Genomic DNA, 24,398 nt, shown 5'->3' on the forward strand with positions numbered 1-24,398 from the left:
CTGGTCAGGACTGACATCATGTCCCCGACTCCTCAAATACGCCTTTGCATGTAGCAGTATCAACTGTTAACGAACTGTTTGGCGGACAGACATAATATATATGGATGACTCCCATCAGCGGTACATAGCGGTGCATTCTGGTGATTTCCTCACATCCAAAAAACATTCCTAGCTGTATAGACTTTCGGGTACGGTGCCTCTTGTGTGTTGCTGAAAAATCTTCAGACGTCGAATGCCTATGATTGTGGTCTTCAGCGTCAAAATTTGATCGATGTCATCTTTCGATTTTCCAAGATTGCAAATCCCCGCATACATGAACGTGAATTATGGAGTGTCTGTCTTCTTGTCCGTCACATGGAAAGCGAGAATCTGCTCCCACGTCTGTTTGCTCCTTCGGTAATGAACGGGATGTCTTGGAGAAATGCGTATCCGCGTCGTCGCTGCGTGTATTATATCCAGGAGTTAGAATTTTGCGCAGCTTGTTGGAAAGTTCGTAAATTGATATCTCATTTGATCAACACGGGGTTGCCTGACAAGCGTAGCATGAGGGAGCATCAACCAGAGATATACCAGTCGAGGAAAAGCAGCAGTGAGGACGAGCTTCGATGGTCGTAAACAATGTGCGATTCACGAAGCCAGCAGTATTGTTTGAAGTCAGACGAACAAGGATATAAAAGGAGACGGCATAGAGAAAACGCTGGCAGAGGAGCAGATAAAGCGCCCGTTCACAGTAGGCAGCGCACTGTTCTGTACCTTTCTTGTCGGACGAGTGAAAGCAGCTCCATTGAGTTGCTTGGCCGAACCAGCTTCTTAGTATTATAATGCTGTATATTTCCGTTCCTTCGTTCGCCCGCAGATGTAGGCATCGAAAGACGCCGTCTCAGGGAGATCATATACTCCCCCACCAGCCTAAATGCGTCAAGGCCAGACGCCGTCCAGATCAAGATGCAGTATGCACTGGAGAGGATGACGTGGAAGATTGAGACGAAGGATATGGCAGGTTGAAAACAAATCTCTTGTCTCGGATATGGCTGTTGGCACAAGAACTAGAAATATTGGGATAAGAAGGTTTCAGTGTTGTTGGTTGCATGTGCTGCGCAACGTCTTGCCTTGGATGAACGCAGGCCTGACTGTTCTTGGACCTGGAGTATCTCTGTACATACCTGAAATAGTGTGCGGTGTGTAACTTGACTCGTTTCTGATCTTTCTAGCGTCGCTTGTCTTGATTTGGCGTCAATCTCTCAACTTGGCACTGTTATTGTCCTCGGTGTTTCGTCTCTCGAAATGCCTCTTAGACATCTTCGAGATCCAACTGAGTGGATACAGCGGCACTTGCCAGATCGGACCCAATCTCTCTCGTCAGTACCTGTAGCATCATTGGGTACATATTGACGCGCGTAAGCCCAACTTAGTTAGGAGACATCCAACTAAAGTGTGGCATCTCCAGACTCGTGGCTCCTGAGTTGGAATGGAAGTCATGACGCAGGATTCTGACTATATCAGAAGAACAAGAAACACAATTAATCACGAGATAGAACCACCGATTGAAGGAGCGCGCATATCGAAACTAACGGGAACGTTGAGCCCTACCCATTCATGCTGACGTCAGGATGTGCTCCTGGAGATATCCACTGCTAAGTCAGCGGCAGTTGATTCATTGATGTTGAAGAAAGCTTCATTTTATTTGACAAACGCACTTCATAGTACTTATGTGCCCTGGAAGCAGAACCAGATACCAGTTCCTCCACAGAGTATCGTGATAGTCCGTGTCTGTTTCGGCAACAACTAGCCTTGTACGACAACAAGCTCTTCGGGAATGGCTTTTCTTTCTGGTCGCAACCAGGAACATTTCGGCGCATTCTGACGGTATGTACAGTCCCGTATATCCATGATGGCTTTGATGACATTGGACGATGGTCGGGGAGGTTTCTCAAAGACACATTTCTCAAGCCATGAGACGATAATGACCTAGTTGGGTCGGATGCTTTTCCAAGCATAGAACGAGTGACACAGGCTTATCTGAAGAGGCCTATGGGAAACGATGTATGCACGAGGATGTATCCAGCATCATAGACTGAAGCCTTCCAGAATCAATTGTCCTTACTTCTTAGTATCGACAGGCAAGTTATGCTGTCGGGTAGTCTCTCACACTGCACAATTAGACAATTCGTGGGTGTAGTCGTATAGGAGGTCAGCCCATGTATTCGACGATTTGACTGGAGTGACTAATGGGCGCTGAGTGCTAAAGATGAATTATCGATATCAATAGCGTATCTGGCAGCAAGCCTAAACTGGACTCACTATGGATCTCTTGGTTAATCCAAACCATGAGTATATTGAGTAAAGTCTTCCGCGAAGAGCCGGTAGTGTGACAGTTTGTGGGAGCACCAAAGTGCAATTGTAGCAACAGCGCCATTGGCTAGCAGTCCAGTCAAGCGTATTGAGCATGACGAAGGTTTCTTGAAAGACTGATCACATTATCAGAGATGCATCGAGATTAATCATGAGAAAATGGTCTTGTGCTAGGCCCTGCCATGATGATTTTGCCTGGTGGTATAGAGACACGGAAATGGCATGATGCATTGTGACTTTTTCTGGACTTCGTATACCGTTGCGTGTGGGAGATAGAGAAACAATAAAGCCTCAGTATTTTCTGCTCGCGTTAATCGACAGCTATGTGTATGGTGGTCTCGCGCCGAAAATCACTGGGTCGTCTTGATAGTTTGTAACTCGAAATTAAGTGAGTGATTCAGGGCGAGACCCTCAATCAAGCGAGCCCCATCGTAACAGCCGAAGCTCAAAGCTACCAGCATAGCTTGTCTCTGCGGACCTGGCGACCGCACCTTCACCACGCCGATTGATGGGTATATGTTCATCCTCTCCATCCTGCAAGCGATATGGGCGACATGCAGCATGATACATGTCAGCTATCTCGGTCACGATATCATCGACATTGTGTTACAAGCATCATGAAGGTGTCATTGAAGCACGCATCGACCATGACCAAGTAGCTCGATGGTGTTCTGGTCTTGACGCCATTGGAAGTTGAGCATCGCAACTATACCAGTTTTCCTGGCAGATTAGAGCGAGGAAGCTAGGGAGATCATGATATGGGAACGAGCGACGGAAAGTATTCGAAGCTCCGCAATAACCTTGAAGATTAAGAATGAATATAGGTCCCTTCACGGAGTATGAGTGATGTGGTGACTTGCATGGAAGGATATATCAGACCCTTTGAGTAGGATGGAACAAGGGATATTCCAGCACACGGTAGAGAAGTCCAACAATGAAGAGGAAAAGTAGGAAGTAAAGTATATCAAAGATCAAAGAGGAAGTCGTTTTTAGGATGGTGCTTGTGTCGATGATGCCATTGGGTATATAGAAGACGGAGATGACTATATATGTTGATGATGCTGATGGGAGTGTGAGGAAGAGAGAGGTGAGGAGAAAGAGGAAGAGAGGGAGAGGAGAAGCGAGCTTCTTATAGAAGAGGCAGTGCGAGAATCAGCTAATGTAATTAACAGGCATGAATGTGGAGCGGCTGGTGAAGAGCCTCTTTCATACAATACGCGACGTGTATATAATCACCGAGCACAGGGAATCGTAAAGTAAAAGTCGTAGTGAGTGCACATTATATCACCGTGTGATGCAATTCCATGGCCAAAGCTCAAGGGAAGCATGACCCGGTACCTGGCCACGGACCAAGTAGCTTTCACGAATATAGACAAATACAGGCAAATATAGCAGTACCAGGTAATCTAGAAACGGGAATCAGTGAAAAAGCAAGCATTTAAGACAAGGGAGCAGAATCTGTTATTTGTTATTCGGAGATTTCCATAAAATAATCTGCCAGCGTGAATCGCGACCCGGTGTCCGTCAATACTGCTGCGTCACTATTGCAAGGGTGTAAAGTGACCAGACAAGCTTCACAGACTGAGTTGTTAATCGATTCACGTATGGCTTAGGAATGTAAAGAGGAATTTGTTTAACATTTGTCATGGAATGAATCAATGTTATGGGAAAGGCGATCTGTACGGATTTGACATATGCGCCACCAGTTGTAGGACTTCCATATTCAGGTCAACCAAGAAAATAAGCGGGCGGTAATCAAGTTACTTACTGGGAAGGAACCTACAGGTCAATCCACTACAAAGCATATAATTTCAGAGAATCCTATTCCAAAAGCTAACTAAATACTAATAAAACAAAAGCCATGATGGGAATCATACAAAGATACCTTCACAAAGACGGAAGACAAGAAAAGAGAGAAAAAAAAAATGAAGGATGCAAACTAGACCTGAACACTAGATCCATCACTCTTACTACAAGAAGAGCATGCTCCAGCACCAGCAGCAACCTGCGACGGCGTGCGAGCAAAGCTAGGAGGAACATCCAAGGCAGGGTTCCTCGCGAAGAAGTGTCTCGGACGGAGAAGTAAAGTCATTGGCTCAGCCGGCATGATGGGGTAGTCTTCAGGGGAGGGGAAGTGCGTAAGGCCAAACGTGTGCCATAGGACGACGTCCGTGTTGTCGATCGAAGAGTTCGGACCAGCGGCTTCAATCCAGGCTGGCAGACCCTGGGATGGTTCACCCGAGGTCTGGGGTACGTGGCGACCGGCAGGGTGAATCTGGTCATCGGAGTCTTTATTTGGGAGTTAGTGAAGTAGTTCCAATATGAAGTGTCATGGTAGGCACTTACACTTAGTAACATGCACAGCATGTCTAGCGAATCCAGCCCGCTTCCAGACCAAACTACCCGCCTTGGGAAGCAAGGGAGGTACTTCACGGCTGACAAGCTTGTAGCAGACGGGCTTCTTGCTGTGGGGGTTCAGCTTGTTGGTGTTGGCAATCTCCCAGGTTCTGGACGTGTTGCCGTCGTAGTCGGACATTGCTTCGAGAGGCGTAGTGTACTTCGTCTTCTTGGCGTAGAATGCGTTTCCGTACGGGTTCTCTGCACTTCCGACCTCGGCTTCACTGCGAGTTGCGTCGACTTGGAAAACGGTGTTGTTGGGTCCGTCGACGTTGGCGTCCACACGCAGACAGAAGAGGTGCTGATGGTTGTGTGCGTTTACGCCAGGGTAAACTTCAGTGCCCCAGCCCTTGGTGTCCTCGCCGGGGTTCATGGCATAGGTGTTCAGGATACCGGTGAGTTTGATATCAAGCTGGATAGTGCCATCCTGGTGGAAGATCCAGTAGACGCAGTACTCGTAGTTGGCGGCAGTGAAGATGTGGGAGATGACTAGCTTCCGACCACGGGTAACAATCACAGACTCGTCGCGGAAGTCGGTGTGCTTGAAGAGAATGCCAGCGTCTTCCTCATGGATACAGATGGCGTTCTTGACGATGGTGCTAGCACCCGCGCGGTTGACAAAAGCAGCATCCATGTAGTGGATGGCGCCCTTGCAGTCACAGCCGAGGGAAAGACTGTTGGTCATGTAGCCACCACCATACTCTCCCAAGTCGAAAGCGTGCTTGCGCTGATGAGGGTGCTCAGGGTTCCCATAGGGGACGACCATCTCCGCAAGAGACAGACGGTAGAACACAGGACGGACATTTCCATTGTCATTGAAGGTAATGTTATTCAAGACGATACCCTCACGGTAGTTGAAACCAACGTGGATGTTCCATTTCTGCCAGTCGATAGTACGTCCGTTGATGCCGAAAGAAACGCCCTCTGGCTGCGTGATGTGAATGGGCTTGATATCTGTCCGGTAGCTGCCCTCTTTCTCAATCGACGCGGGGTGGTAGTTGTTGGGAGGCGCCTTGCTGATGGGCCTCCTCACCGGCGGGATGTCGATATGAATGACCTGCTTGGTCTCGGCGTTGAAGATAGGGCAGAAGTCCAGAGGAAACGTGTATTGAGAATCGTCAATGTGAGGACGGTAGTACATGAGAGCCTGCTGCAGACGGACACCATTGCCAAAGCGCTCGTCGTACCCGATAGTCCAAGCTGCAAGTGAATTAGCATCATGCACATCACAACCTGTCGTACGATGACAACTTACGATCACAGTAAACCTTGTGCATATCCTCCTTAGGAATGCCGATGATTGCACACTGCTCAATAACCTTGGGGTCCTTGCGAACAATCAACTCAACCTCCTGCAAATCTTCCATGGTGATCAGGGGTTGCACGCCAGGCGTGTGTTCCCATCTCACGATCTTTTTCTCATCAAGGTCGACGACTCCATCGTAGACCTTGCCGCCAGGCGCAATGGCAACGACGTCGGCCGCACGAGTGGGACGGGGAGCCTTCTGCGGGTTCTCCAGCCATGCCATCATCTCCGCCTTGCGGGGCTCATACAGAGTGACCGCGTTGAAGTTGACCTTGCCATATTCCTTGCGGATAAGGGCGACAGCGGCATCGATTTCCACCGTCGAGAGAGGGTCCAAAGGATGAGGAGGGGGAGAAGTAGCTTGGACCTGATGGGTCAATTGTTGAAGGCGCTCAAGAACCATGATGAAGGAGCGGTGTAATGCAAGCGCTCGGAATTGTCTCTCAACGAAGTGATTCCTTGGTGTGCGGTAGAAACTGGGTATGGGAGAGGTAAAAGTATATGTTTTCCTCAGTTGGAAAATAAACCGGCGACCTGTCCGGTTGTACGGTAGGACAAGAAATGAAGAAGTAAAGTGATGTTACCACCCAAACTGTGTGAAACCATAGTCGGCACTGAGGGGACCACCCACCTTATAAGCAGCGAGTGCATGGCTGCACAAGCGCATTGCCAGAGGAGGATATGATTGTACAGCACGACCGCTGCACCACCGATAAGATACGCCTCGTTAAGCACGCCCGGATTCCTTGCCCCGAAGCGGTCTAGTGTAGACCGCTTCTCCGCTGCGACTCAAAGCGGCAATCGGAACCTTGTCTACGACCACCGGTGAGATAGGCTACCCCGGATTCGCAGACTGACCCGAGCGTCGGCCTGGAAGGGTCCGATCTAGGCGTCGGATGTGGTTGCCCCTATCAGGCTCATCAAGGGATGGACAGTCTTGGTTCGAGTCCCCCTTCCCGATGCAAGATCAGCAGACCGATCGCGGACGGGGGAATACAACGCGTTCTGCATCACTGCCAGGCTGTCATTGAGCCACGAAGGGTCAAGTGGGTCTGATCTACTAACAAGATAGTTTAATAATGCTAATTATTAACATGTCTATCATAGAGGCAAAGTAGATTCCCAACCAGTTCTACCTACGGGAATAGAAACGAATGGAGTGGTAAACCCCGGACGCTTAACGAAATAATGCTTGACGTAGATCACATTCCAGCCGGAGACGAACACCATACACCTATTGCAAACACCCACCTCCAAGACAATGCGAAGGCACTGCAGGCGATGAACTCCTTGAAACGGACCGAAAAAACAGAAAACACACACTAGCAAACAAGACAATGCACCAAGAAACACAACCGATGCCACATGCTATGTACATCCATCACATCATATAGATTCCTTGCCATCTCTGCCGAAAGCAACATGACAAACAGGTGAAAAGTAAACAGAACCGCCGGCTAAGGTTCAATGGAGAGAAGTGACCGTGGATCCGGGTGCTGTTGCCAGATCCAACCGGTCAGGGGTAGGAGCCTATACAAGCAAGAGAGCAAAGAGTCAGGGAAAATGTACCTAAACGTAGACAATATCTCGAACTCCCCGAACCTGATCTAACACCAAATATTGAAAGGAGATAATACCAAGACAGCCAGACGAACCGATGAGCCTCATGACTTGGCAAGCTGGAATTGCCCCAGGACGCCGCCAGTGGCACCAGGTGTCATCGTATGGGGTGTTTGGCTGCCCATGTGACCGGCATTGGGGGTGCTTGGCGTGCCGGTAGCCGAGTAGATTGTGGCGCCGTTAAGATTGGGAGTCTGATGTGGCTGCATGTGGTACAGCAAAGCCGGCATCTGACCGTTCAAGCCCCAAATCTGACCCGAGTATTTCGACTCGTCGATGCTGCCGTTGAAGACGAGTTGGCGCATCTTCCAGTAGATCTCACCCGTCACGAGAGAGTCCGACCCTGCCTGATGAGCGATGCCGACGCGCTTGACACCGAGCTCATCCGCAATGTCTTGCAGACCCGACTTCTGTCCGAGATTAGTGAGGATTTGAGCAGCGGCTGGCGTTAACGGAGAGTCGTTTACAGCCTGATTGCGTCCTGCATGTTTCATCAAATATTTGATATCATACAGCGACGGGAAGAAGATTTTGAGGAGTTTGTGGAATTCCTCTTCGTTCTCGGGAAGAGGTTTGCAGAGCATAATCTTCATGAGGTATCCGAAATCATAACCGGAGTGAAAAGAGACCCAATGGACATCTTCCAAAAGAACGAGCCCCGAGCTGATCAGAAGAGCACCGAACTCAAAGGGGTCGATTCCGTTCTTTTCATGCATAGAGAAATCAATACCCGCCTTGGCCAGCATCGCCGTCGACTCTTGTGCGTACATATCTTCCTCTAACGAAAACCGGAAGTTGAACTGCCATGTGCACGGCGCAGGGACGAGGCTGTTTCCGAGAGGCTGTCCATTCGCATCCGTAGCGTTGGGCGGGGGTACCTCGCCTTCGGCAGAAAACAAGGTAATACCAAGCTGGATCATTTTCAGGAGATCGACGTTACACCGGAGAGTTTGATAGTGGTAGTCTGCTTTATTCGTGAACGCTCCCATTGGACGTGCGACGATACCGGGGAACTCGGTGTCCTGGGCTTTGGTTAGCGTCCCTCATCTCCCAGTAAAAGGAGCCGAGCAACTTCATAATTTCCCAGCTCCACAGCTAGCTGCATCTTACCATGCTGATGTAGGGATACTTCTCGACGAACTGTCGCAGGATGGCCATTTCCTGAGCCAGATTGTGGCTCCATACGTCACGTATCCGCGTCTTCACCGCACCGGCCTTTGCCTCGAGCGCCAGTCGGCCATCGTGAGTCTGATGTAATTGCTGCTGTTGCATCTGCGCGCCTCGTGCGAAGCCCATCTGGGCGGCGTGGCTGGCGAGTCCGGTGCCGCCTCCATCCCCGGCACTCGCGAACCCTGCGACGGACATACCATTTGCGATACCGGTGCCGGACAGTGTAAACGGATTGATATTTGTGTTCGGGTTTCCGGTGGCAAAACCAGGGTGACCACCAAGGGATGGAGGAGGGAGGGCTGAGTTGGCCGACTGGGCGTGGGCCGGGTGATGTTGGGCTTGCTGCTGTTGCTGGAGATGGGCTTGCTGTAGGTGGGTATAGGAAGCTGTTAGGCCAGTAGGCCCGTATCGGCCGACGGGAGGGGGCATGTTGAAAGGCAGCAATGAGAGAACTGATCAACCGTCACGCATCTGAGATTGGGATGTGAACGATGAGTTGAAGCGAAGTGGGAGGGAGGTTCGGTCGGCTCTTTTCGCGCTGGGCTCTGGGACGGACGGGCTCATCCTCGCCGGCGAAGAAGGCGGACAGCTGCGGTTGCTGGATCCGGACTAGTGCGCCAAGCCCCCAGTCCTCGCTCGAACTCCCTCGTTTCCGTACAGCTTCAACTTCCTCTGTTTCCGCCTGTCCCTCATTCTCGCGCTACCACCCCCGGTTTCCCGTCCATTGTCTGTCCGGACCCTGCGGATCTCGGTCTCAATTTCCTGAATACTCGATCCGCCGTTCAACTCACCTCCAACTCAGCTCCTAATCCATCGCCAATCCGCTCACCATGGCTCCCAACCCCACCGGATTTGACATCAACGAGTTCAAGGCCGCCGCCCACCCCCGGTCGGCCTGGGCCAAGAAGGACCCCTGGGCTCGCTAGTACGATACTTCCACCGCCGATTGAATGATTACGTGTTGTACTGACTATTTACCCAAGCGAGGCCTGGAGATACACCGGTCCCTTCAGCCGCATCAACCGTTTCAAGCGCATCTTCCCTGGCTTCGGCATTGCCAGCGTTGCTTTCGCTGGTTACTGCGCCTACGAGCACTTCTTCCTGAAGGATGATCACCATCACCACGGCGAGGGCCACCACTAAATCACGATCAAGGGGAGCATAAGTGCGGAGTTGGAAGAAAGAAGCCGACATGCGATGGAAAAAAGATGAAGGATACCCCGGATTGCCGAGATCAATGGCATCCGTACGTGATTAGAGGGTCACATTGTGTGGTGTACAAGCGGGAGAAGGGATTGTCGATTCGATTGGGATAGATTTTTTGTCTCATTATCCTGAATGGCCCTTAGCTCTCTACAGACGGCGCTTGGGTTGTTTCATTTGTCGGGTGTACATAGTAACTGTTATTTATCACATCAAGTGCATTTTGTTCAAATCTTATGGAGTACAGGCTGTGTAGGCATTCGAGATTATCTCAGTTTAGCAACGAACTAAAGTAAACTATTAGTGGTAGTACTGCTATATATCATCATACCAGGCAGGACACTGGTGATCAATTGAGAACTAAACATGGTCATAAATTGCATTAATACGCCGATATCTCGGAAGTCCGCATCTATACAGGCTTTTTGGTCTAATCATAATGAAAAGTTTACTCCTCAAATACCAGCGAAATACCGTCATCACCGGCTGTTACAACCCGCTTACCATCCGAGCTCTGCACAAAGCCCATGATACCGCCGGATTGTTCACCCTCCGAGTTCTCAACAAGTCCCAAGTGGCCCTTCCACTCCTTCAACAAACCCTGGGCAGCAGCCGCAGTTCCTCCACGGGCATCCCAGCGTCTGACAATACCATCCATACCCACGGAGGTGAGTAGCCACGGTTGGCCTTGACCGGCCGTCGCGGCTGCCAGCGGGCTCGGACGAGGCAAGGGGGTGGCAGGAGCACGGCTCTGCAGGAACTCAACCTTAACCACGGCGCCCTCGTGCGCCTCCTTGATGTGACGGCGGACGGCGAAGCGATGGGCAGCGTCGAACAGGGCGATCGAGCCATCCACGGAGCCAGCCGCAAGAAGAGTCAGAGGAGGGGAAGAGAAAGAGAGAGTCTCAACACCGTCACTCTGAGCCTGGAGGGAGGCGAGCAGAGTACCCGCAGCAGAGGCAGTCGCCTGTGAAGCAGCACCCTTGCCCTTCGCCTTGGAAGCAGCGGCGCCGCCAGCCGGCGCTAAACGGGGAAGACCGACCACCTTGATGTTGCCCTCGGCACCACCAACAGCGGCAATAGCACCACCCGGGGAGATGGCGATAGAGTACAGACCACCCTCGACGGCGAAGCGCTGGTCCTCCGCAGTCAGACCGACGACAGCGCTAGTACCCGGGGAGTAAGAGACGCCAGCGGCGGCAGCGTCGCCAAAGACATCGTAAACGTAGAAGCTACCGTCCTCGGAGACGGTCGCCAGCAGCTTTCCATCGGGAGTCCAGGCACCCGCAGTGCAGGATCCGGTGTGTTGGAAGAAAGACTGAATGATGGAGATGGGGGCAGCGGCGTCCCGGGGGTCGATGCGGAACACCCAAGCGCTACCGTCGTTGGCACCCAGAGCAATGATGTTGCTCTTCTCCTCGTTGCCCTTCTCACAAGGGCAGACAGCAACCCAGTTGATCTCCTCCACTTCTTGAACCTCCGCGAGGAACTGCCATGCGAGCCCGGTACCCTGGGGTGTAGTATCACGGTAAGCACGCAGCTTGCCGTCCATTCCTGCCGTGATAACGAACTCGCCCTTGGGTTCCGTGAATGCGACGGCGTTCACGGTGTCGGAGTGGCCGTCAAGCTTGAGAAGCGGCTGGAGAGAATCCCGCTCGCGCCTGGGTTGCGGGTCCGACTCGTAGCTGCGGGGAAGGACGGGGCGCTCATCGTTCGGTGTCGAATCGAAGATATAAGCGGTATCGTCTCCGGAGCCAGTGATAACAATGTTGTTGTGGATGGGGTGCTGAGCAATGCAGAAAACGGAGTCGTTGTGGCTATCGAAATGGGCGGCGGAGTCATTCTGCAGGGTGATTTCTTGTTCTTCGTAGCTCATGGGCTGATCGCCATCCTCATCTTCGCCATCGGACTCCATGGGGTGGTCCTCATCACGGTTGATAACCTCATCAGCTTCATCGGCATCAACGTAGGCGTCGTCGTCGGCGCGGTGAGGATCTTGCGACGACATGGTGATGTAAATATGAACTGCGGGGTTGCACTGAACGCAGGGGATGTGTTGTTTTTGGTGATAGATGTGTTTGACAGGAAGTTTCAGGTGAGGATCAGCTTGCGACTGTCCGATTTGAAATTTATTGAAAAGAAATGTGAAGGAACGACAGAGGGCGCCGTCCGAAGAATGAGTATTATTTTTTTTCGGTGCTGATCAATCTTCCCGATCAACCCCCGCTTAGAAATTCGATTCTTTCCCCGCGATGAATGCAAACACAGCAAACATCCGCTTAAGGGGGTCACTAAGTACTAAACACAAAGCATCCCATCTACTGTTTGTATCTTATCTAAAGGACATTCTGGTAAATGAGATCTTATCTATTTTATGAAATATTTATATCCATAGGAGGGAGCGTGCCGAGGCAAAATCTTCTGCAGTGCACCGCTCTCACAGTATCCCAAAGTATAAGCATGCCTACAGCTTGGAACCAGCCTTTCTCCTTGCCTCCTTCTCTTGATCGCGAAGCATCCGACGCAAAATCTTACCACTAGGACTCTTGGGAATAACATCGATGAAGCGAACGCCGCCCTTGAGCCACTTGTGTCGGGCTTTGTGCTCTTCTACATGCTTCTTGATCGATTGGATAGCCTCCTCGTCACTGCCACGGAAAGAAGGTGACTTGACCACAATGGCCTTGGGGATTTCTCCAGCCGCCTCGTCGGGGATGGCGATGACAGCACAATCAGCAACGGCGGGGTGGGTAAGAAGATGAGCCTCCAGTTCGGCCGGGGCCACTTGTAATCCCTGTTCATTCCGATCGGTTACTCCACGAATTTCTAGTAAGAAGACGAATCACTGAAAACATACCTTGACCTTAATAAGCTCCTTTATACGGTCGACAATGAATATATGCTCCGTCTTCTTGGGGCCCACGCGGACGACGGCCTCGTCACCGGTTCGCATCCACCCATCCTCAAAGGTCTCCCGGTTCGCCTTCTCATTATTAAGGTAACCCAAGACGACACTTGGGCTGCGGACCACCAGTTCACCAGGCGTGTCGTAGTCTGTGATCTCCTTCCCCTCTGGGGTCACAATGCGCATTTCAACGCCAGCAAGGAGGATGCCAGATGAACCGAGGTAGACGTCAGTTGGGTGAGTCGAGCATACCACAGTTGATGTCTCAGTCAGACCTGCACGTTCATGTCAGTGTGAGACACTAGTTGTCTTGAAGGAATGCGTACCGTATCCTTGCCGGATTATTACATTCGGGTATAGTTTCTGAAAGTCCTCGGCTGTTTCCACACCCAAGGGCGCAGCACCAGTGAAAATACTCCTGATTGAGCTTAGGTTGTATTTCGCGCAAGTTTCGTGGTTGCGGAGCATGTTGATGATGATCGGAGGGACCTATTAGAGTTAACCACTGAGACCCCATTGCGGAGCGGCGCCTTCATATGAGCAAGATTACTGACCAGGAACAGTGACGAGATCTTGAAGTTCTGAATGGAAGCGAGATATAGATCCAATTCGAACTTTGGTAAAACAACGGCCTGGTCACCCCTGAATGGAGCAGCATGGCATATAACTACGAGGCAATAGATGTGGCTCTGAGGAAGCAGACACAATGCCACCTCGGTGTGGTTGCCTTGGGTTCCGGGAGCCTTGAGGGAGTCGCGCCAAGTGCCCTCAAATGCTTGGATCTGGAGCACGTTTGCGATGACATTGCGATGAGAGATCATGACACCTTTCTAGTATGGAGGTCAGATGCGATTTGTGACATAAAATATCCTGCATGTTCTGACTCACAGGCAACCCGGATGTCCCACTGGAATAGCATAGGAAGGCTGTCCGCCGAGAACCCTCGCCAGCGGCCCAGTTCAGTCTCTCGACCTTGGGGAGCGACTTCCCCTCTTCAATGAACTGTGAGACCGTCTTGAATTGCGCTGGAGCCTTGACTCCGGGGGTGAGTTGTGGTGGGACTTCCAACAAGTATATGCGATCCTTGGGTAACCCAGCAAGGGATGCAGCCTCAAGAGCGGTCTGTAGGAGAGGGAGACAGGTGAACAAAGCCTTGGCCTTGGAATCGAGCAGCTGATACTTTAGCTCAGCAGCTGAGTAGGCTGCGTTAGCCGGGGAGACCAGTCCCCCCAGCTGGTGGACGGCCCATGACAGTGGCAAGGTATCGATCTGGGAAGATAATCTAGTGAGCTAAGATGTCGTAGCGACCTGGGGCTTGAAACTCACGGTGTTCAAACTGAAGATTGCTAACGTCTTATCCCATTCGGTGCCTGTGTTCGGCTTCCAGTTCAGCTCCTTGGACAGAGCGCGAGACAGATAATCGACACGATCCACCACATCTAGTGTGGTAAAGCTTTTCCCGGTAATTCCGCAAGTGAAAGGGTCCCGTGAGTAACCCAGAGGATTCCGCCCATACAACTCTGTAAGCATGAATTCACTGAGCGGAATATTGTCCGGAATAGGCGGCAAAGTGCCTGCCTCTTTAGGAGGTAGGAAAACCATCGTGTCGTGGGGTGTGAGGTTCTCAGCTCTCTGTAGGAAGGTGGGTGTATTCAGAGGCGGATTTCGCGGAACAAGACGCAAGAGGATGAGTGATCAAGGACGGGTGAATAGAGGAAGAAATGATGGGGGAGAAGTCACGATCGGCGTGGGGGAGCCGTATATAAGTTACCGGTGAACTCCAAAAGCTACCAGCGATGTGCGGGGAAAGCTTCTATGGTTGAGGGGCCGAGGCTTCAGTAACTTACATCAATTTGCGGTACCCCTGAAGCTTGCCGGGGATTAATCCGACTCTCCAGAAAATGGGGTTGGGCTTGCCATGAAAGATCGTAAAACTTTTCCGGAAGACACTCACCGCGACTCCTTAAATCAATAAAGGAGATCTTCGAGCATACAACTGACACATAACACCTTGCAGCCACATTTCCTTGCTGCTCGGACATACTATAACCGAGGGCCGACTGGGGGGCCCTAAAAAGTAACTTATAACTAGAAGCAGACGCCCCAGAAATTAGGCCGGCTGCCGGTCGGGGTGATCTGCAGCCCCACACGCGCTTGTGTGTGTGGTTAACGGCTTTTTGCCTCTTCCACCGGGTCACACAATTGTTGCGCATACATCATCAACCAAGACACTAATCTTTTCTCCTCCTCGTTCAACGGGTCGAATTGAGTTGACACTTTATCCGGAAGCATGACATCAATCGGTGGGTGCGGAAGCCGCGGGCTGTGCATTGCCGGTACCACCCTTTACTTAAAAGTGTGCATTGTCCCAGACGGTCTAACGTTTCCCCACCACCCTAACTCTATGGTCATGGGTCGGTCCATCGGGTAAGGACCGATGCCACCCTGGTAGATAGACAGCCAGGCTGAGTAGGTATTCTGCAACAGTATTACTTGCTCCTACTTAGGGTAGTCTACTCCTACTGTTCCCTGTCAATTTCCTAAAATGTTCAGTGTATCACGTAGTCATACCAAGTCAATATGTCACGGAGGATGAAATATCTACTTCTACTTGGGGTACTTGAGGGATTCCATTTAACTGTTCTCTGCCAATTTCCTAAAACATCCAATGTACCACGTAGTCATACCAAGTCAACAGTTTACTGAGAAAAAACAACTTAGACGAGTAACAAAATTCCTCTTACATGGTATACACTGAGAGCCTCATGAGTGCTCACCACAACACTATAAATTCCTCCTCTTTTGATAGTCCTCATCCACTCCATATTCTCACAACCAGAGACCCATCTCATATCTACACCTCCGCCCATCCTCTAATATCATCCATTCATAGTCCCCAACCACATCAGATCACCCAACCACCCCAATATCAACTCCATACCATACCATACCAAAATGCCAGACAGAGTATACACCTTCCCCCCAACAACCTGCTCAGCATGCCACCAGCAAGGCCATTCAATAATGCAGTGCCCCATTCCACGCTGCATGAGATGTGATTGTGTCGGTCATTCTATGAGATACTGTCCTATGCAGAGATGTGCCAAATGTAATGGCAAGGGGCACGATAAGCGGGATTGCCCTGTTTGATTTGGGACGAGAAGGATTGGTAGTCGTGTGATAGTTTGAGGTGGAATGTTTGCACTTGGTCTTTTCATGGTCAGCCTGGAGTTGGCTTTGTAGGGTGGTGAGTAGATGGCTATTTTGAGTGAGTTTGGGGTTGGGGGTTGGAATATGACTCTCCTTATGTGGATTTTATTGTGGAATTTCGGGTATTGTTTTACTGTTGAGAAATTTGAATTGAATTAAATGGATGAAGGGATAGTGTTGATGTTGCGGGCTTTCAAAGTATCTTGATAGAGCTGTCTGTGACAAGTATATCTGGGGCTCTGGGCACTGACATTAGCCACGTATGTAGTCGAGCAGAAGAATGAAAAACATCACTAAGAATAATACGCTGTAGTTATGTAAGGATCGAGTAACCCAGAGTGTATTGCTCATAAGCTAACAGCCTGGACTAAGTACAACCCGTCACTATCTGCGCCGTCCTTTTTTATAGTACATCAGGGTCATCAAGTTCATATTCTGAAACACTGTAACAACTATTTCTTCTTTCTGATGAGAAGAAACCCGGGATAACTGTACTTCCCGTCGTATTTCAATAAGACAAATTTCTAGCTAATGTTCACACGCAGAGTTAGCACTTGCAAAGAGCTAAACTCGTCGAGGACGCCTAATGCTGCAGCTAACTCCAACCATGGATTGAGTTTAATTCTATTCTTGGCCAACGGTACCTGAACGAACCAAGCCAGTAAGCCAAGAACACTCCACTAAGCATGCAAGGTATTAGCAATAGCGTGCAAGGGATAGGGGTAGTAGTTAATAGAGTGGTGTCAGCGAACAGGCGGAGATCCCGAGCCGTTTCTCGGAGTCCGCGCGTTCCGCCCGTACACACACTATAGGCTTCATAGTATAAAGCCATCTGTGTGAACTGCTACTGGCTGCAGACAACACTACAAAAACTCAAGCAAAATGTACAATGTTACAGATGTCATTCACAGTTACTATCCGTCTTCGGTATATCTGCCGCATTATGTAGCCAACGAGAGCTCGGCTCTATCGCTGGTTGCTCAGTTTGCTGTGCTATGGGCTTTGGTGCTGGGTATCGCATCTGCCTACATCTGCCGTCCGCGAAACTTGGTGTCTCGATCCGACCAGTTTGCGTTCATTTGGATGTGCTTTAGTAAGTGGTATCGTCTTTGCTTATTTTTGGAATACTTACTAACGAGGGATGAAACAGCGGGATGCATACATCTATTCTTCGAAAGTTACTTCGTGGTCTACCACAAGACCCTAGCCGGCTCGCACACTTTATTCGGCCAGCTCTGGAAGGAATATTCCCTTTCCGACTCACGCTATCTCACCTCGGATTCATTCCTCGTTTCCATGGAGGCTGTCACCGCTGTAAGTCTATCCCATATCATAACACCGAATCAACTCACCTCTGACAAATACATACAGTTCTGCTGGGGCCCTCTCGCATTTACTATCGCATACTGCATCGCCAGGCAGCATCCAGCCCGATATGTCTTGCAGCTCATCGTCTCCGTAGGACAGGTCTACGGAGATGTGCTTTATTACGCTACGAGCATGTTCGACCTCTATTACCATGGAGTGTCCTTTTGTCGTCCTGAAGGCTACTATTTCTGGTTCTATTACTTTTTCATGAACTTTATCTGGCTTGCTGCTGGTACTTGTGAGTTTATCTATGCCTTGCTGGGTGGGGTTTGAAGTCGCTAATCAAAGTGTAGATCTTGCGTACGAAAGTGCGGTGGAGATCACGCGTGGTATGAAGAGGTTGAGCGAAATGGATCGGAAGCGGAAGAACAATTAGAGATGTACTGGATTCGAAGGGTCCTTGGGTGTGAGTCTGAGTCATGTGCATTGCATTGAATTTGTAGAAAACCGGGATTGGTTCATGGTTCATGGCGCGCCATTTTCAGAATAGATGAGATAGATAAGACGATAGAACTGGGTGGTTCAGAAATGCCAGATTCATTGTCTGCATACTATCATTCGAACACAGGATGTACTACTATAAATACATCAAAGCGCTACTACCCAAGCTTCCTAAGTATGGGCGCTCCAAAATGCAGACTGTGAGTACTAGTCATCCCCCCGATGTCTTTCAACCCCACAACTCAGAGCTCATCCCCACGACCTGTCGCTCACCCACAACATCAAACGATTTTAGAATCACATCTAGCTGCTCTTTCTCCTCAGCTGCCAGCGGAACCGCGGTGCAGTTCTCTTCGACACGAGGAGCCGCCGTTGCGCCAGGGATGGGGATGATAGTTCCGTAGGGCCCAGAGTTAGAGTGAGCGCGGATCCAGGCGAGGGCTAACTGGGCGGGAGTGACGCCGCGCTGCTTGGCGAAGTCGTTGATTCTGTCCACCAATTCGAGGTTCTTGGGGAAGTTCTTCACAAAAGTCGGTTAGCATAACCGAACTCATGTTTTGTATCAAACCCCTGCACAATAGATAGCAAAAGGAACAGGCTGAGGGGGGTGTGTCTAACCTCAGGCTGGAACCTCCCAAACCAATGCCTAATATCCCCCTTCGGGATATCCTCTAATTTCTTCACCTGCCCGGTAAGAAACCCATACCCCAGCGGCGCATATGTCAAAATCGGTACATCCAGCTCCTTACAAGCTACCGCAACCCCATTCTCCAAGATATCCGTACTCCACAACGAAAACTCCACCTCGATCACACTCAACGGACACACCGCGTGCGCCTTGCGGATAGTAGTTGCACCCACTTCCGACAACCCAACTCCCCCGATCAATCCCTCATCCATCAACTCGCCCAACGCCCCTAGCGTTTCTTCCACAGGCACTTTCTTATCCATGCGCGCTGGCCCAAAAATATCTATCTTTTTGGCGTCGCCGAGGACATTTCTACACTCGTCGAAGCTAGCACGGACGCCTGCGCGTGTGCATGTCGGGCATAAGGTTTCCGGGTCTAAGCAGGCCCGGATGAAGAGAGTCACCTTTTCGGCGTCCTCGGGGTACTTGTCGAAGTAGCGGCGCAAGAGGTGTAGGCCTGCTGTGGGGGGCTGAGGGGGCATGCCGTAGACGGAGGATGAGGACCAGATAGTGGCGCCATGGGAGATGGCTGCTTTCATGGCGCTGAAGGCTTGTTCGTCTGGGGTTGGGCTGGGGCGCCATGTCATGCCTAGGAGGCCGAAGCCGGTAATGGGGAGGGGTTTGGGGAGTGGCATTGTGTGTGAATTGGATAATACAAGTTGTGAGAATTCAGGCTATTGGAGGGGAGTGTGTGTGTGAATGAAGCAAGTATACATTCTTCTCATGGTGAAGGCCAGTCAGTAGGGGAATGGACGAGTGGGGGATATAGCCTCGAGGGCTTCGGAGATCGAGAGCTTACTCCGCACGCCCGTCATCGGACTTAAAGGTGGAATTAACTTTACATCCGTTATGGTTTGCGAGCCAAGAAATATGATTCACCTGGAAAAGCATTTGTTTTGAGGGATGCAGGTCGTCGAGTAGGAGGTAGGAACGTCTTACGAGGCTGAAAGGGGGGTATGATACTAGGGGACAGTTTCATCGGTATTTTGCGGTACCGGAGACGCTGGCTGGATTGAACCGAGGTGGATAAAAGGGCTTTATGCCTCGGGGTCTGTACTTTATTGGGTGCGATTGTACTTCTTTTGGAACAAAATGCTTGTGCCTCGCTGATATCAATATTTTCTTGGGGGTTTGGCTATCTTTCTACATCGGGTAGATTGGGGCCGTGCTAAGGTTGAATAGAATTCTCGGATATAGTATCATCATACTCATGCAAGATCCGCCTATTGGAGGCTATGACCGTCAGCACCGTCAATAGATTGAAAAAGAAATTTTCCAGACAACTAGCCGCTTTGTTCTGCAAACTGTGGATGGATGCACTCTTAGGGTAACCACTAAAGTGAAACAGCAACACAAAACGTTGAGTGCAATGATTATCTCGAAACGATACAACTGTCACTTGTCGGGCGAATCGTCCATATTCATAGCTTCTTGCTCCTCCTTCCAGTCCTCCACCTGCTCCATTACAGCAGCGCTTAGTTTTCTCCCCCTAATGTTGACAGTTTTGAGGTCTCCACACGGAATAGGATACCCCCACCGAGCAAGAAGAGTATACGTGTGATGATGATTTTCTCTAAGATCGTAGATATGAGTCTTGGAAAAATGGAGATCTTCCCCATCAAAATATACCTGTAAGATACGGACTTTTGATGGGAAGATCGAAGTGATGAGAACCTATGACAAGTTATCCAATAAGTGACTGTCACAATAGGTTAAACCAATTGAACCACTTACCGGAAAGATGGTTTGATCTTTGTAGCACTTGTACATCAATTTGTGCATCATGTATGTCACAGCGCTAAGGACCTCACTCCGCATGAGAAGTTCCTCTGGCTCCGTGTACTGCAAGACCCTGAGAGTACAATGTGTTTTCTCCGAATCTCCCTGTGCATCGGCTTCCTTGACGACATACCAGTGGTAGAAATCGCGGAAGTCCTCGCCAACCTGCACGTTGTCCCCGAAGAACCTAGTACCGGACACAACAGTGCTTCAGTCAGGACGTATCCTGATAACTCAGAATGTCTATGTATCTCTCTACTTACTTCCGCTCTGTCCATATTTCCTTAACCGGTGTAAGATAGGCGAGTATTTTGTCCAGATTTCTATGGATGTGATATGTCTCTCTTCGTGGGCTGGGATCAAAGTCAAATAGCTCTGCCTCGTCCCATGGAATGGTCGGGAAGAGGCGTCCTGCGTATGGTATAAAGTACACTTTGTCGCTGGTACCGAAATGGTCCCTAAGATCATAATATGTAAGCACGATACCGATATGCTCTTGAAATGCTTGACTCAAGTAGGACGACGGTAGGTTTGTCACTCTTTCTTTGATTTCCGCCAGACGTTCCATGATAGCCTGTTTCTTCTCCAGGCACTTGATTAGGTCTTTGTGAGCCTTGGCATTGGGACCAACGACCGACATGATGTGTGCTGATCAGGAACAGGTACAGCGATTTGTATGACAGTGACTGTAGGGATCTTTTTGGAGTGATTTGAAAGTGTTCTGCAAGGCCAAGCCCTTGATAGAGAAGAAAAAGCGACTATTATCTGATAGTGAGGCTATTACAAGCCAAAGTGGTAGACCTTACTACAGTGAAAATAGAGCATGATAGTATACACTTATCTCCATGACATAGGAGGAATTCATGTAAAACTGGTTATCTGCATTAGTTAAAACCCCGCCCTCTGAACGGGGACACCCTTTTTTCCATAAGGATGTAGCCAGATGAAATTAGAAATAAAGAAGCTTGGCCATCTATTGCGGAGGGCATGATTTGTCTCAACCCTGGATCGTGAATACCCGAAATATGTAGGTGATTGTGGAATACAATTCGCGTTACTCTCACGAGAGGCGAGATATGTCAGTGTGAAAAGCCTTAACCCCGGAACTCGCCTAATAGGGCAACTATCAGTCTCACTTTATACCGGAATTTGATTGCTCATGAGTGACTTGGATCTAATGTTCATAATATAGCTTTATATAACTGGGTGGGATTATATGAGAACGGAAGGAAAGCCTTGAAGGTATTCTGTTGCACCACTAATGTGGACGTAGATGCTGGTTTCGTTCATTGCAAGATACCTCGGTCTTCGAAGCTCCCATTCGGCAACGGTTTGGCTCTTCTCCTTCTCATTTCTTCCTTGTTATGAAGTCTATTTTGTCATTTACTTTTTCACCTCAGAGAGACCCACTCCTGTACTGAGCGCCGTCACAGCTGAACCAACCCCGCCATTACTTCAAGGGAATCTTTTCTGTAGCTTCGCAAGCGGCTGTGCCTTGATTACCTTCTTCGCCAGACTGAATAACCCCGGCAAGGCTTCCAAAATATTGCATAGCTTTATTTCCAAGCTTTACGAAGTACTCTGCTGAGGAAACCCCACAATTATGCCGTGAAGTCCTTCCATACCTCCACTTTGCCTCAGGCGACCTACTGATGTTAGAAAAGTATTGCTCACTGGTTCTGCACACGCGTACCTTCCAAGCCAATATCAAATTCAATTCTACATCGTAGTTCTCTAAAACAGGATGAGCAACCTTAATGAGGCTTTTGATATCGACTGGAATCACCGAGCTGGGTGTAATTGCGACGGCCGTTCCGCTCGAAACAAATTTTTTCAACTTTTTGAGCAGCAGGATCGCATTTGGTGGTACAGTGCAGAGTTGCCTGTAATTCTTTGGGTAAACTGACTGGGCTTTCCATTGCGATCAAGAGTATTCCATGCTTTTCCTTCACTTTAAGCCCGGATCGCCCAGTGTTGCTTCGCCGGTGACCCCGAATCTTGGGTTGTTTGAGATCGAAAAGACAACCTTGGCCATCCTGACTTACGATCTATATCTTTAGTCACAACATGAAATTTGGCCTATTTGGAATGGTAAGGAGGAATTCATTGAAGGGCATGCCCACTCAATCTCAGGTGCTCTACTGGCCGCACTTGAATGCGCCGGGTTATAGGAAATATGATATGACGTCGATCAATGTAAAAGCTAATTCTATTGAATCAGGATTTCTATCCTTACTGGAATTGTGGTCTTATGTAGATCGGACAATTTTTTGTTTTGAACTAATTAGCGAGATCTAAGCTGATATCTGGTTTGAACTTGTCGGGGCAATTCAAGACCAATTTGGCATGCTTTGCGTTTCCCGCCTTATCCTCCTCTCGACTTTGCTTGTCTCCTCGGCTCTGCTTGTCTCTAGTAAACCGTGTTTCTCCCTGGACCATTTCTCACAAAATTCCTCCCTTTCCCGCACTCTGGGCTTGATAAAGAAGGACAACCGGTAATTAATGTCGATCAAGCTATGCTCTGGAAAGCAGCCCTCTGGGACAAGGGATCCATCTGGACCTAGGTATTCCCATCGGAGCTCATCAGGATTACAGGCATACCAGATGCCAAGGCAATATAACCGCCATCTATCCCATATATTCAAACCAATCTCGCGGTAAATTGGTGAATCAGCGAAACAGTAGTGCATCCGACGTGTTGATGGTGTACTCATGTTAATATTCACACAGTAAGGGTAAAATCCGGTCGACCCCGATCTTCTGTTGACCATTCCGGATCCCTGGCGCCAAATGTCGTTTGTGCCCTTGTCTATAGGAAGAGCTGGAGGGGCCCAGACCGAATATTCATCCTGCAATTGTGAAGGATCAGGGAGAGGATCCACGTATGCTGGATAGCTACTGGGGAATCTCTTCACCGCTGGAATATCGGTAAAGGAATCTTTTCTCTCAGAGAACATACCCCACAGCCATTCATTTACTGGAAGTAGTTCAGACCCCAATGTTTCTGACGGATTATTCCAGACGAGGGGTTTCGTCCGCAAGAGTTCGAGATCTTCCTGCGGAAACATCAGTCGTTCAGCCGCATTCAAAAGGTCAGAGTAGAACTGGAAATGCCACAGCGCGCGATACACTCGAAACTCCTCAATCCACGAGGGAGGGCCTGCTTCGCGCGGCTCGTATTGTACTTCACTGCCAGTTGGCATGTGGCACCTCGGTTTTATCCCCCGAATCCTGCTCAGGAACGTGGTCAAGCAAGCGCACGCAAGCCGTTGGATGTTAGCTGCGACATGTACCATCTCTCGTAGCGAAGCTTGTGATATGGATGAACTGAAGACCACAGACAACTGATCGTAGTCCCCTGACCTGAACTGCTCGAGACTAGTAACTGCTAACGAGGACTGGCGCAGTGCAATACACTGGCAAAACAGGCCGTGCAGGTCGTGATGCATCATTGGATTTGCTGTCAACATGGATTTGACTATATGAATGGCTTCACGATCCCCGGGGGTCTCGCCATCTCCGGCAAAGAGTCTTCGTACCCGCGGAGAGACTTGCAAAAGGCTTTCGAGGGCCACCCAGTCCGCGGCTTCCGTGATGATTGTGGATAGAATCTCACATGGAAGCTCATCGAATGGATTCATTTTGGTGTTGTTTGTGGCGATTGGATGGGCGTGAAGCAGAGTGGAAGATATCTGGGCTTGCAATGGAGAAAGCGATATTGAATATAACACGTAACAATCGAAGGTACATCTATTCAGCAAAGTCGTGGTCATATTATTCTATTTAACTTATCATCTCCTCAGTATTATAGACTTTATATTCTGGAGTCAAAGCAGAATGTCTTTTGACCCTTGTTCCTTTGTGGTGGAGTGTTTTTAGTCGAAGTGATTGGAAGACTCCGGCTAGTTCTAAGCTGGGGAGAACTCTACGAATGCATAACACCCCTGTTATGCTTTCTT

The 24,398-nt window shown here is 49.6% G+C and overlaps 9 protein-coding genes across 9 annotated transcripts; 2 read left to right on the forward strand and 7 right to left on the reverse strand.

Annotated features, from left to right (window-relative positions):
• Positions 1–4,218: 4,218 nt before the first annotated feature.
• On the reverse strand, positions 4,219–6,649 carry BO83DRAFT_338061 (peroxisomal copper amine oxidase). The gene is made up of 3 exons (XM_025528496.1): positions 6,005–6,649; positions 4,699–5,949; positions 4,219–4,641 (listed from the first exon to the last, which is right to left on the reverse strand). The coding sequence occupies exons 1-3, from the start codon at positions 6,456–6,458 to the stop codon at positions 4,292–4,294; spliced, it is 2,055 nt and encodes a 684-aa protein (XP_025388248.1). The 5' UTR covers positions 6,459–6,649; the 3' UTR covers positions 4,219–4,291.
• Positions 6,650–7,719: 1,070 nt separating this feature from the next.
• Positions 7,720–9,274, reverse strand: BO83DRAFT_312871 (CCR4-NOT core DEDD family RNase subunit POP2; the record flags this gene model as incomplete). The annotated part of the gene is made up of 2 exons (XM_025527532.1): positions 7,720–8,697; positions 8,786–9,274. 2 exons carry the CDS (start codon positions 9,272–9,274, stop codon positions 7,720–7,722), a joined length of 1,467 nt encoding a protein of 488 aa, XP_025388249.1.
• Positions 9,275–9,526: 252 nt separating this feature from the next.
• Positions 9,527–10,267, forward strand: BO83DRAFT_378499 (NADH dehydrogenase [ubiquinone] 1 beta subcomplex subunit 3). Its single transcript, XM_025531269.1, has 2 exons — positions 9,527–9,770; positions 9,829–10,267. The coding sequence occupies exons 1-2, from the start codon at positions 9,676–9,678 to the stop codon at positions 9,986–9,988; spliced, it is 255 nt and encodes an 84-aa protein (XP_025388250.1). The 5' UTR covers positions 9,527–9,675; the 3' UTR covers positions 9,989–10,267.
• Positions 10,268–10,419: 152 nt separating this feature from the next.
• Positions 10,420–12,229, reverse strand: BO83DRAFT_378500 (WD40 repeat domain-containing protein). The gene has a single exon (XM_025531270.1). It carries the CDS (start codon positions 12,054–12,056, stop codon positions 10,497–10,499), a length of 1,560 nt encoding a protein of 519 aa, XP_025388251.1. The 5' UTR covers positions 12,057–12,229; the 3' UTR covers positions 10,420–10,496.
• A 224-nt stretch (positions 12,230–12,453) lies between these two features.
• Positions 12,454–14,656, reverse strand: BO83DRAFT_361022 (acyl--CoA ligase). The gene is made up of 6 exons (XM_025529438.1): positions 14,280–14,656; positions 13,842–14,222; positions 13,508–13,783; positions 13,280–13,442; positions 12,906–13,228; positions 12,454–12,842 (listed from the first exon to the last, which is right to left on the reverse strand). Exons 1-6 carry the CDS (start codon positions 14,553–14,555, stop codon positions 12,513–12,515), a joined length of 1,749 nt encoding a protein of 582 aa, XP_025388252.1. The 5' UTR covers positions 14,556–14,656; the 3' UTR covers positions 12,454–12,512.
• Positions 14,657–17,029: 2,373 nt separating this feature from the next.
• Positions 17,030–18,093, forward strand: BO83DRAFT_378502 (EXPERA domain-containing protein). Its single transcript, XM_025531271.1, has 4 exons — positions 17,030–17,256; positions 17,314–17,477; positions 17,535–17,769; positions 17,825–18,093. The coding sequence occupies exons 1-4, from the start codon at positions 17,046–17,048 to the stop codon at positions 17,905–17,907; spliced, it is 693 nt and encodes a 230-aa protein (XP_025388253.1). The 5' UTR covers positions 17,030–17,045; the 3' UTR covers positions 17,908–18,093.
• BO83DRAFT_445327 (aldo/keto reductase family protein) lies at positions 17,953–19,295 on the reverse strand (the record flags this gene model as incomplete). Its single annotated transcript, XM_025536542.1, has 2 exons — positions 17,953–18,492; positions 18,591–19,295. 2 exons carry the CDS (start codon positions 19,293–19,295, stop codon positions 18,202–18,204), a joined length of 996 nt encoding a protein of 331 aa, XP_025388254.1. The 3' UTR covers positions 17,953–18,201.
• A 760-nt stretch (positions 19,296–20,055) lies between these two features.
• BO83DRAFT_427101 (uncharacterized protein) lies at positions 20,056–21,079 on the reverse strand (the record flags this gene model as incomplete). The annotated part of the gene is made up of 3 exons (XM_025535323.1): positions 20,056–20,334; positions 20,395–20,626; positions 20,703–21,079. 3 exons carry the CDS (start codon positions 21,077–21,079, stop codon positions 20,056–20,058), a joined length of 888 nt encoding a protein of 295 aa, XP_025388255.1.
• Positions 21,080–22,769: 1,690 nt separating this feature from the next.
• BO83DRAFT_408271 (uncharacterized protein) lies at positions 22,770–24,080 on the reverse strand (the record flags this gene model as incomplete). The annotated part of the gene is made up of 1 exon (XM_025534025.1): positions 22,770–24,080. The coding sequence occupies one exon, from the start codon at positions 24,078–24,080 to the stop codon at positions 22,770–22,772; it is 1,311 nt and encodes a 436-aa protein (XP_025388256.1).
• Positions 24,081–24,398: the final 318 nt, after the last annotated feature.

Source organism: Aspergillus eucalypticola (assembly GCF_003184535.1).
Source record: "Aspergillus eucalypticola CBS 122712 chromosome Unknown BO83scaffold_12, whole genome shotgun sequence".
Classification (NCBI taxonomy): Eukaryota; Fungi; Ascomycota; class Eurotiomycetes; order Eurotiales; family Aspergillaceae; genus Aspergillus; species Aspergillus eucalypticola.

What these genes read in the sequence shown, in the direction of transcription:
- BO83DRAFT_378502 (XM_025531271.1), top strand. Translation starts at nt 17,046, where the DNA reads ATGTACAATGTTACAGATGTCATTCACAGTTACTATCCGTCTTCGGTA. An exon ending in CCATGGAGGCTGTCACCGCT is followed by an intron (nt 17,478 to 17,534) that starts GTAAGTCTATCC and finishes AAATACATACAG; the next exon opens with TTCTGCTGGGGCCCTCTCGC. An exon ending in CTGGCTTGCTGCTGGTACTT is followed by an intron (nt 17,770 to 17,824) that starts GTGAGTTTATCT and finishes ATCAAAGTGTAG; the next exon opens with ATCTTGCGTACGAAAGTGCG.
- BO83DRAFT_378500 (XM_025531270.1), bottom strand. Translation starts at nt 12,056, where the DNA reads ATGTCGTCGCAAGATCCTCACCGCGCCGACGACGACGCCTACGTTGAT.
- BO83DRAFT_361022 (XM_025529438.1), bottom strand. Translation starts at nt 14,555, where the DNA reads ATGGTTTTCCTACCTCCTAAAGAGGCAGGCACTTTGCCGCCTATTCCG. An exon ending in GTGGGACATCCGGGTTGCCT is followed by an intron (nt 13,784 to 13,841) that starts GTGAGTCAGAAC and finishes CCTCCATACTAG; the next exon opens with AAAGGTGTCATGATCTCTCA. An exon ending in AGATCTCGTCACTGTTCCTG is followed by an intron (nt 13,443 to 13,507) that starts GTCAGTAATCTT and finishes TAACTCTAATAG; the next exon opens with GTCCCTCCGATCATCATCAA.
- BO83DRAFT_378499 (XM_025531269.1), top strand. Translation starts at nt 9,676, where the DNA reads ATGGCTCCCAACCCCACCGGATTTGACATCAACGAGTTCAAGGCCGCC. An exon ending in AAGGACCCCTGGGCTCGCTA is followed by an intron (nt 9,771 to 9,828) that starts GTACGATACTTC and finishes TATTTACCCAAG; the next exon opens with CGAGGCCTGGAGATACACCG.
- BO83DRAFT_338061 (XM_025528496.1), bottom strand. Translation starts at nt 6,458, where the DNA reads ATGGTTCTTGAGCGCCTTCAACAATTGACCCATCAGGTCCAAGCTACT. An exon ending in GCACAAGGTTTACTGTGATC is followed by an intron (nt 5,950 to 6,004) that starts GTAAGTTGTCAT and finishes ATTCACTTGCAG; the next exon opens with CTTGGACTATCGGGTACGAC. An exon ending in TGCTGTGCATGTTACTAAGT is followed by an intron (nt 4,642 to 4,698) that starts GTAAGTGCCTAC and finishes TCCCAAATAAAG; the next exon opens with ACTCCGATGACCAGATTCAC.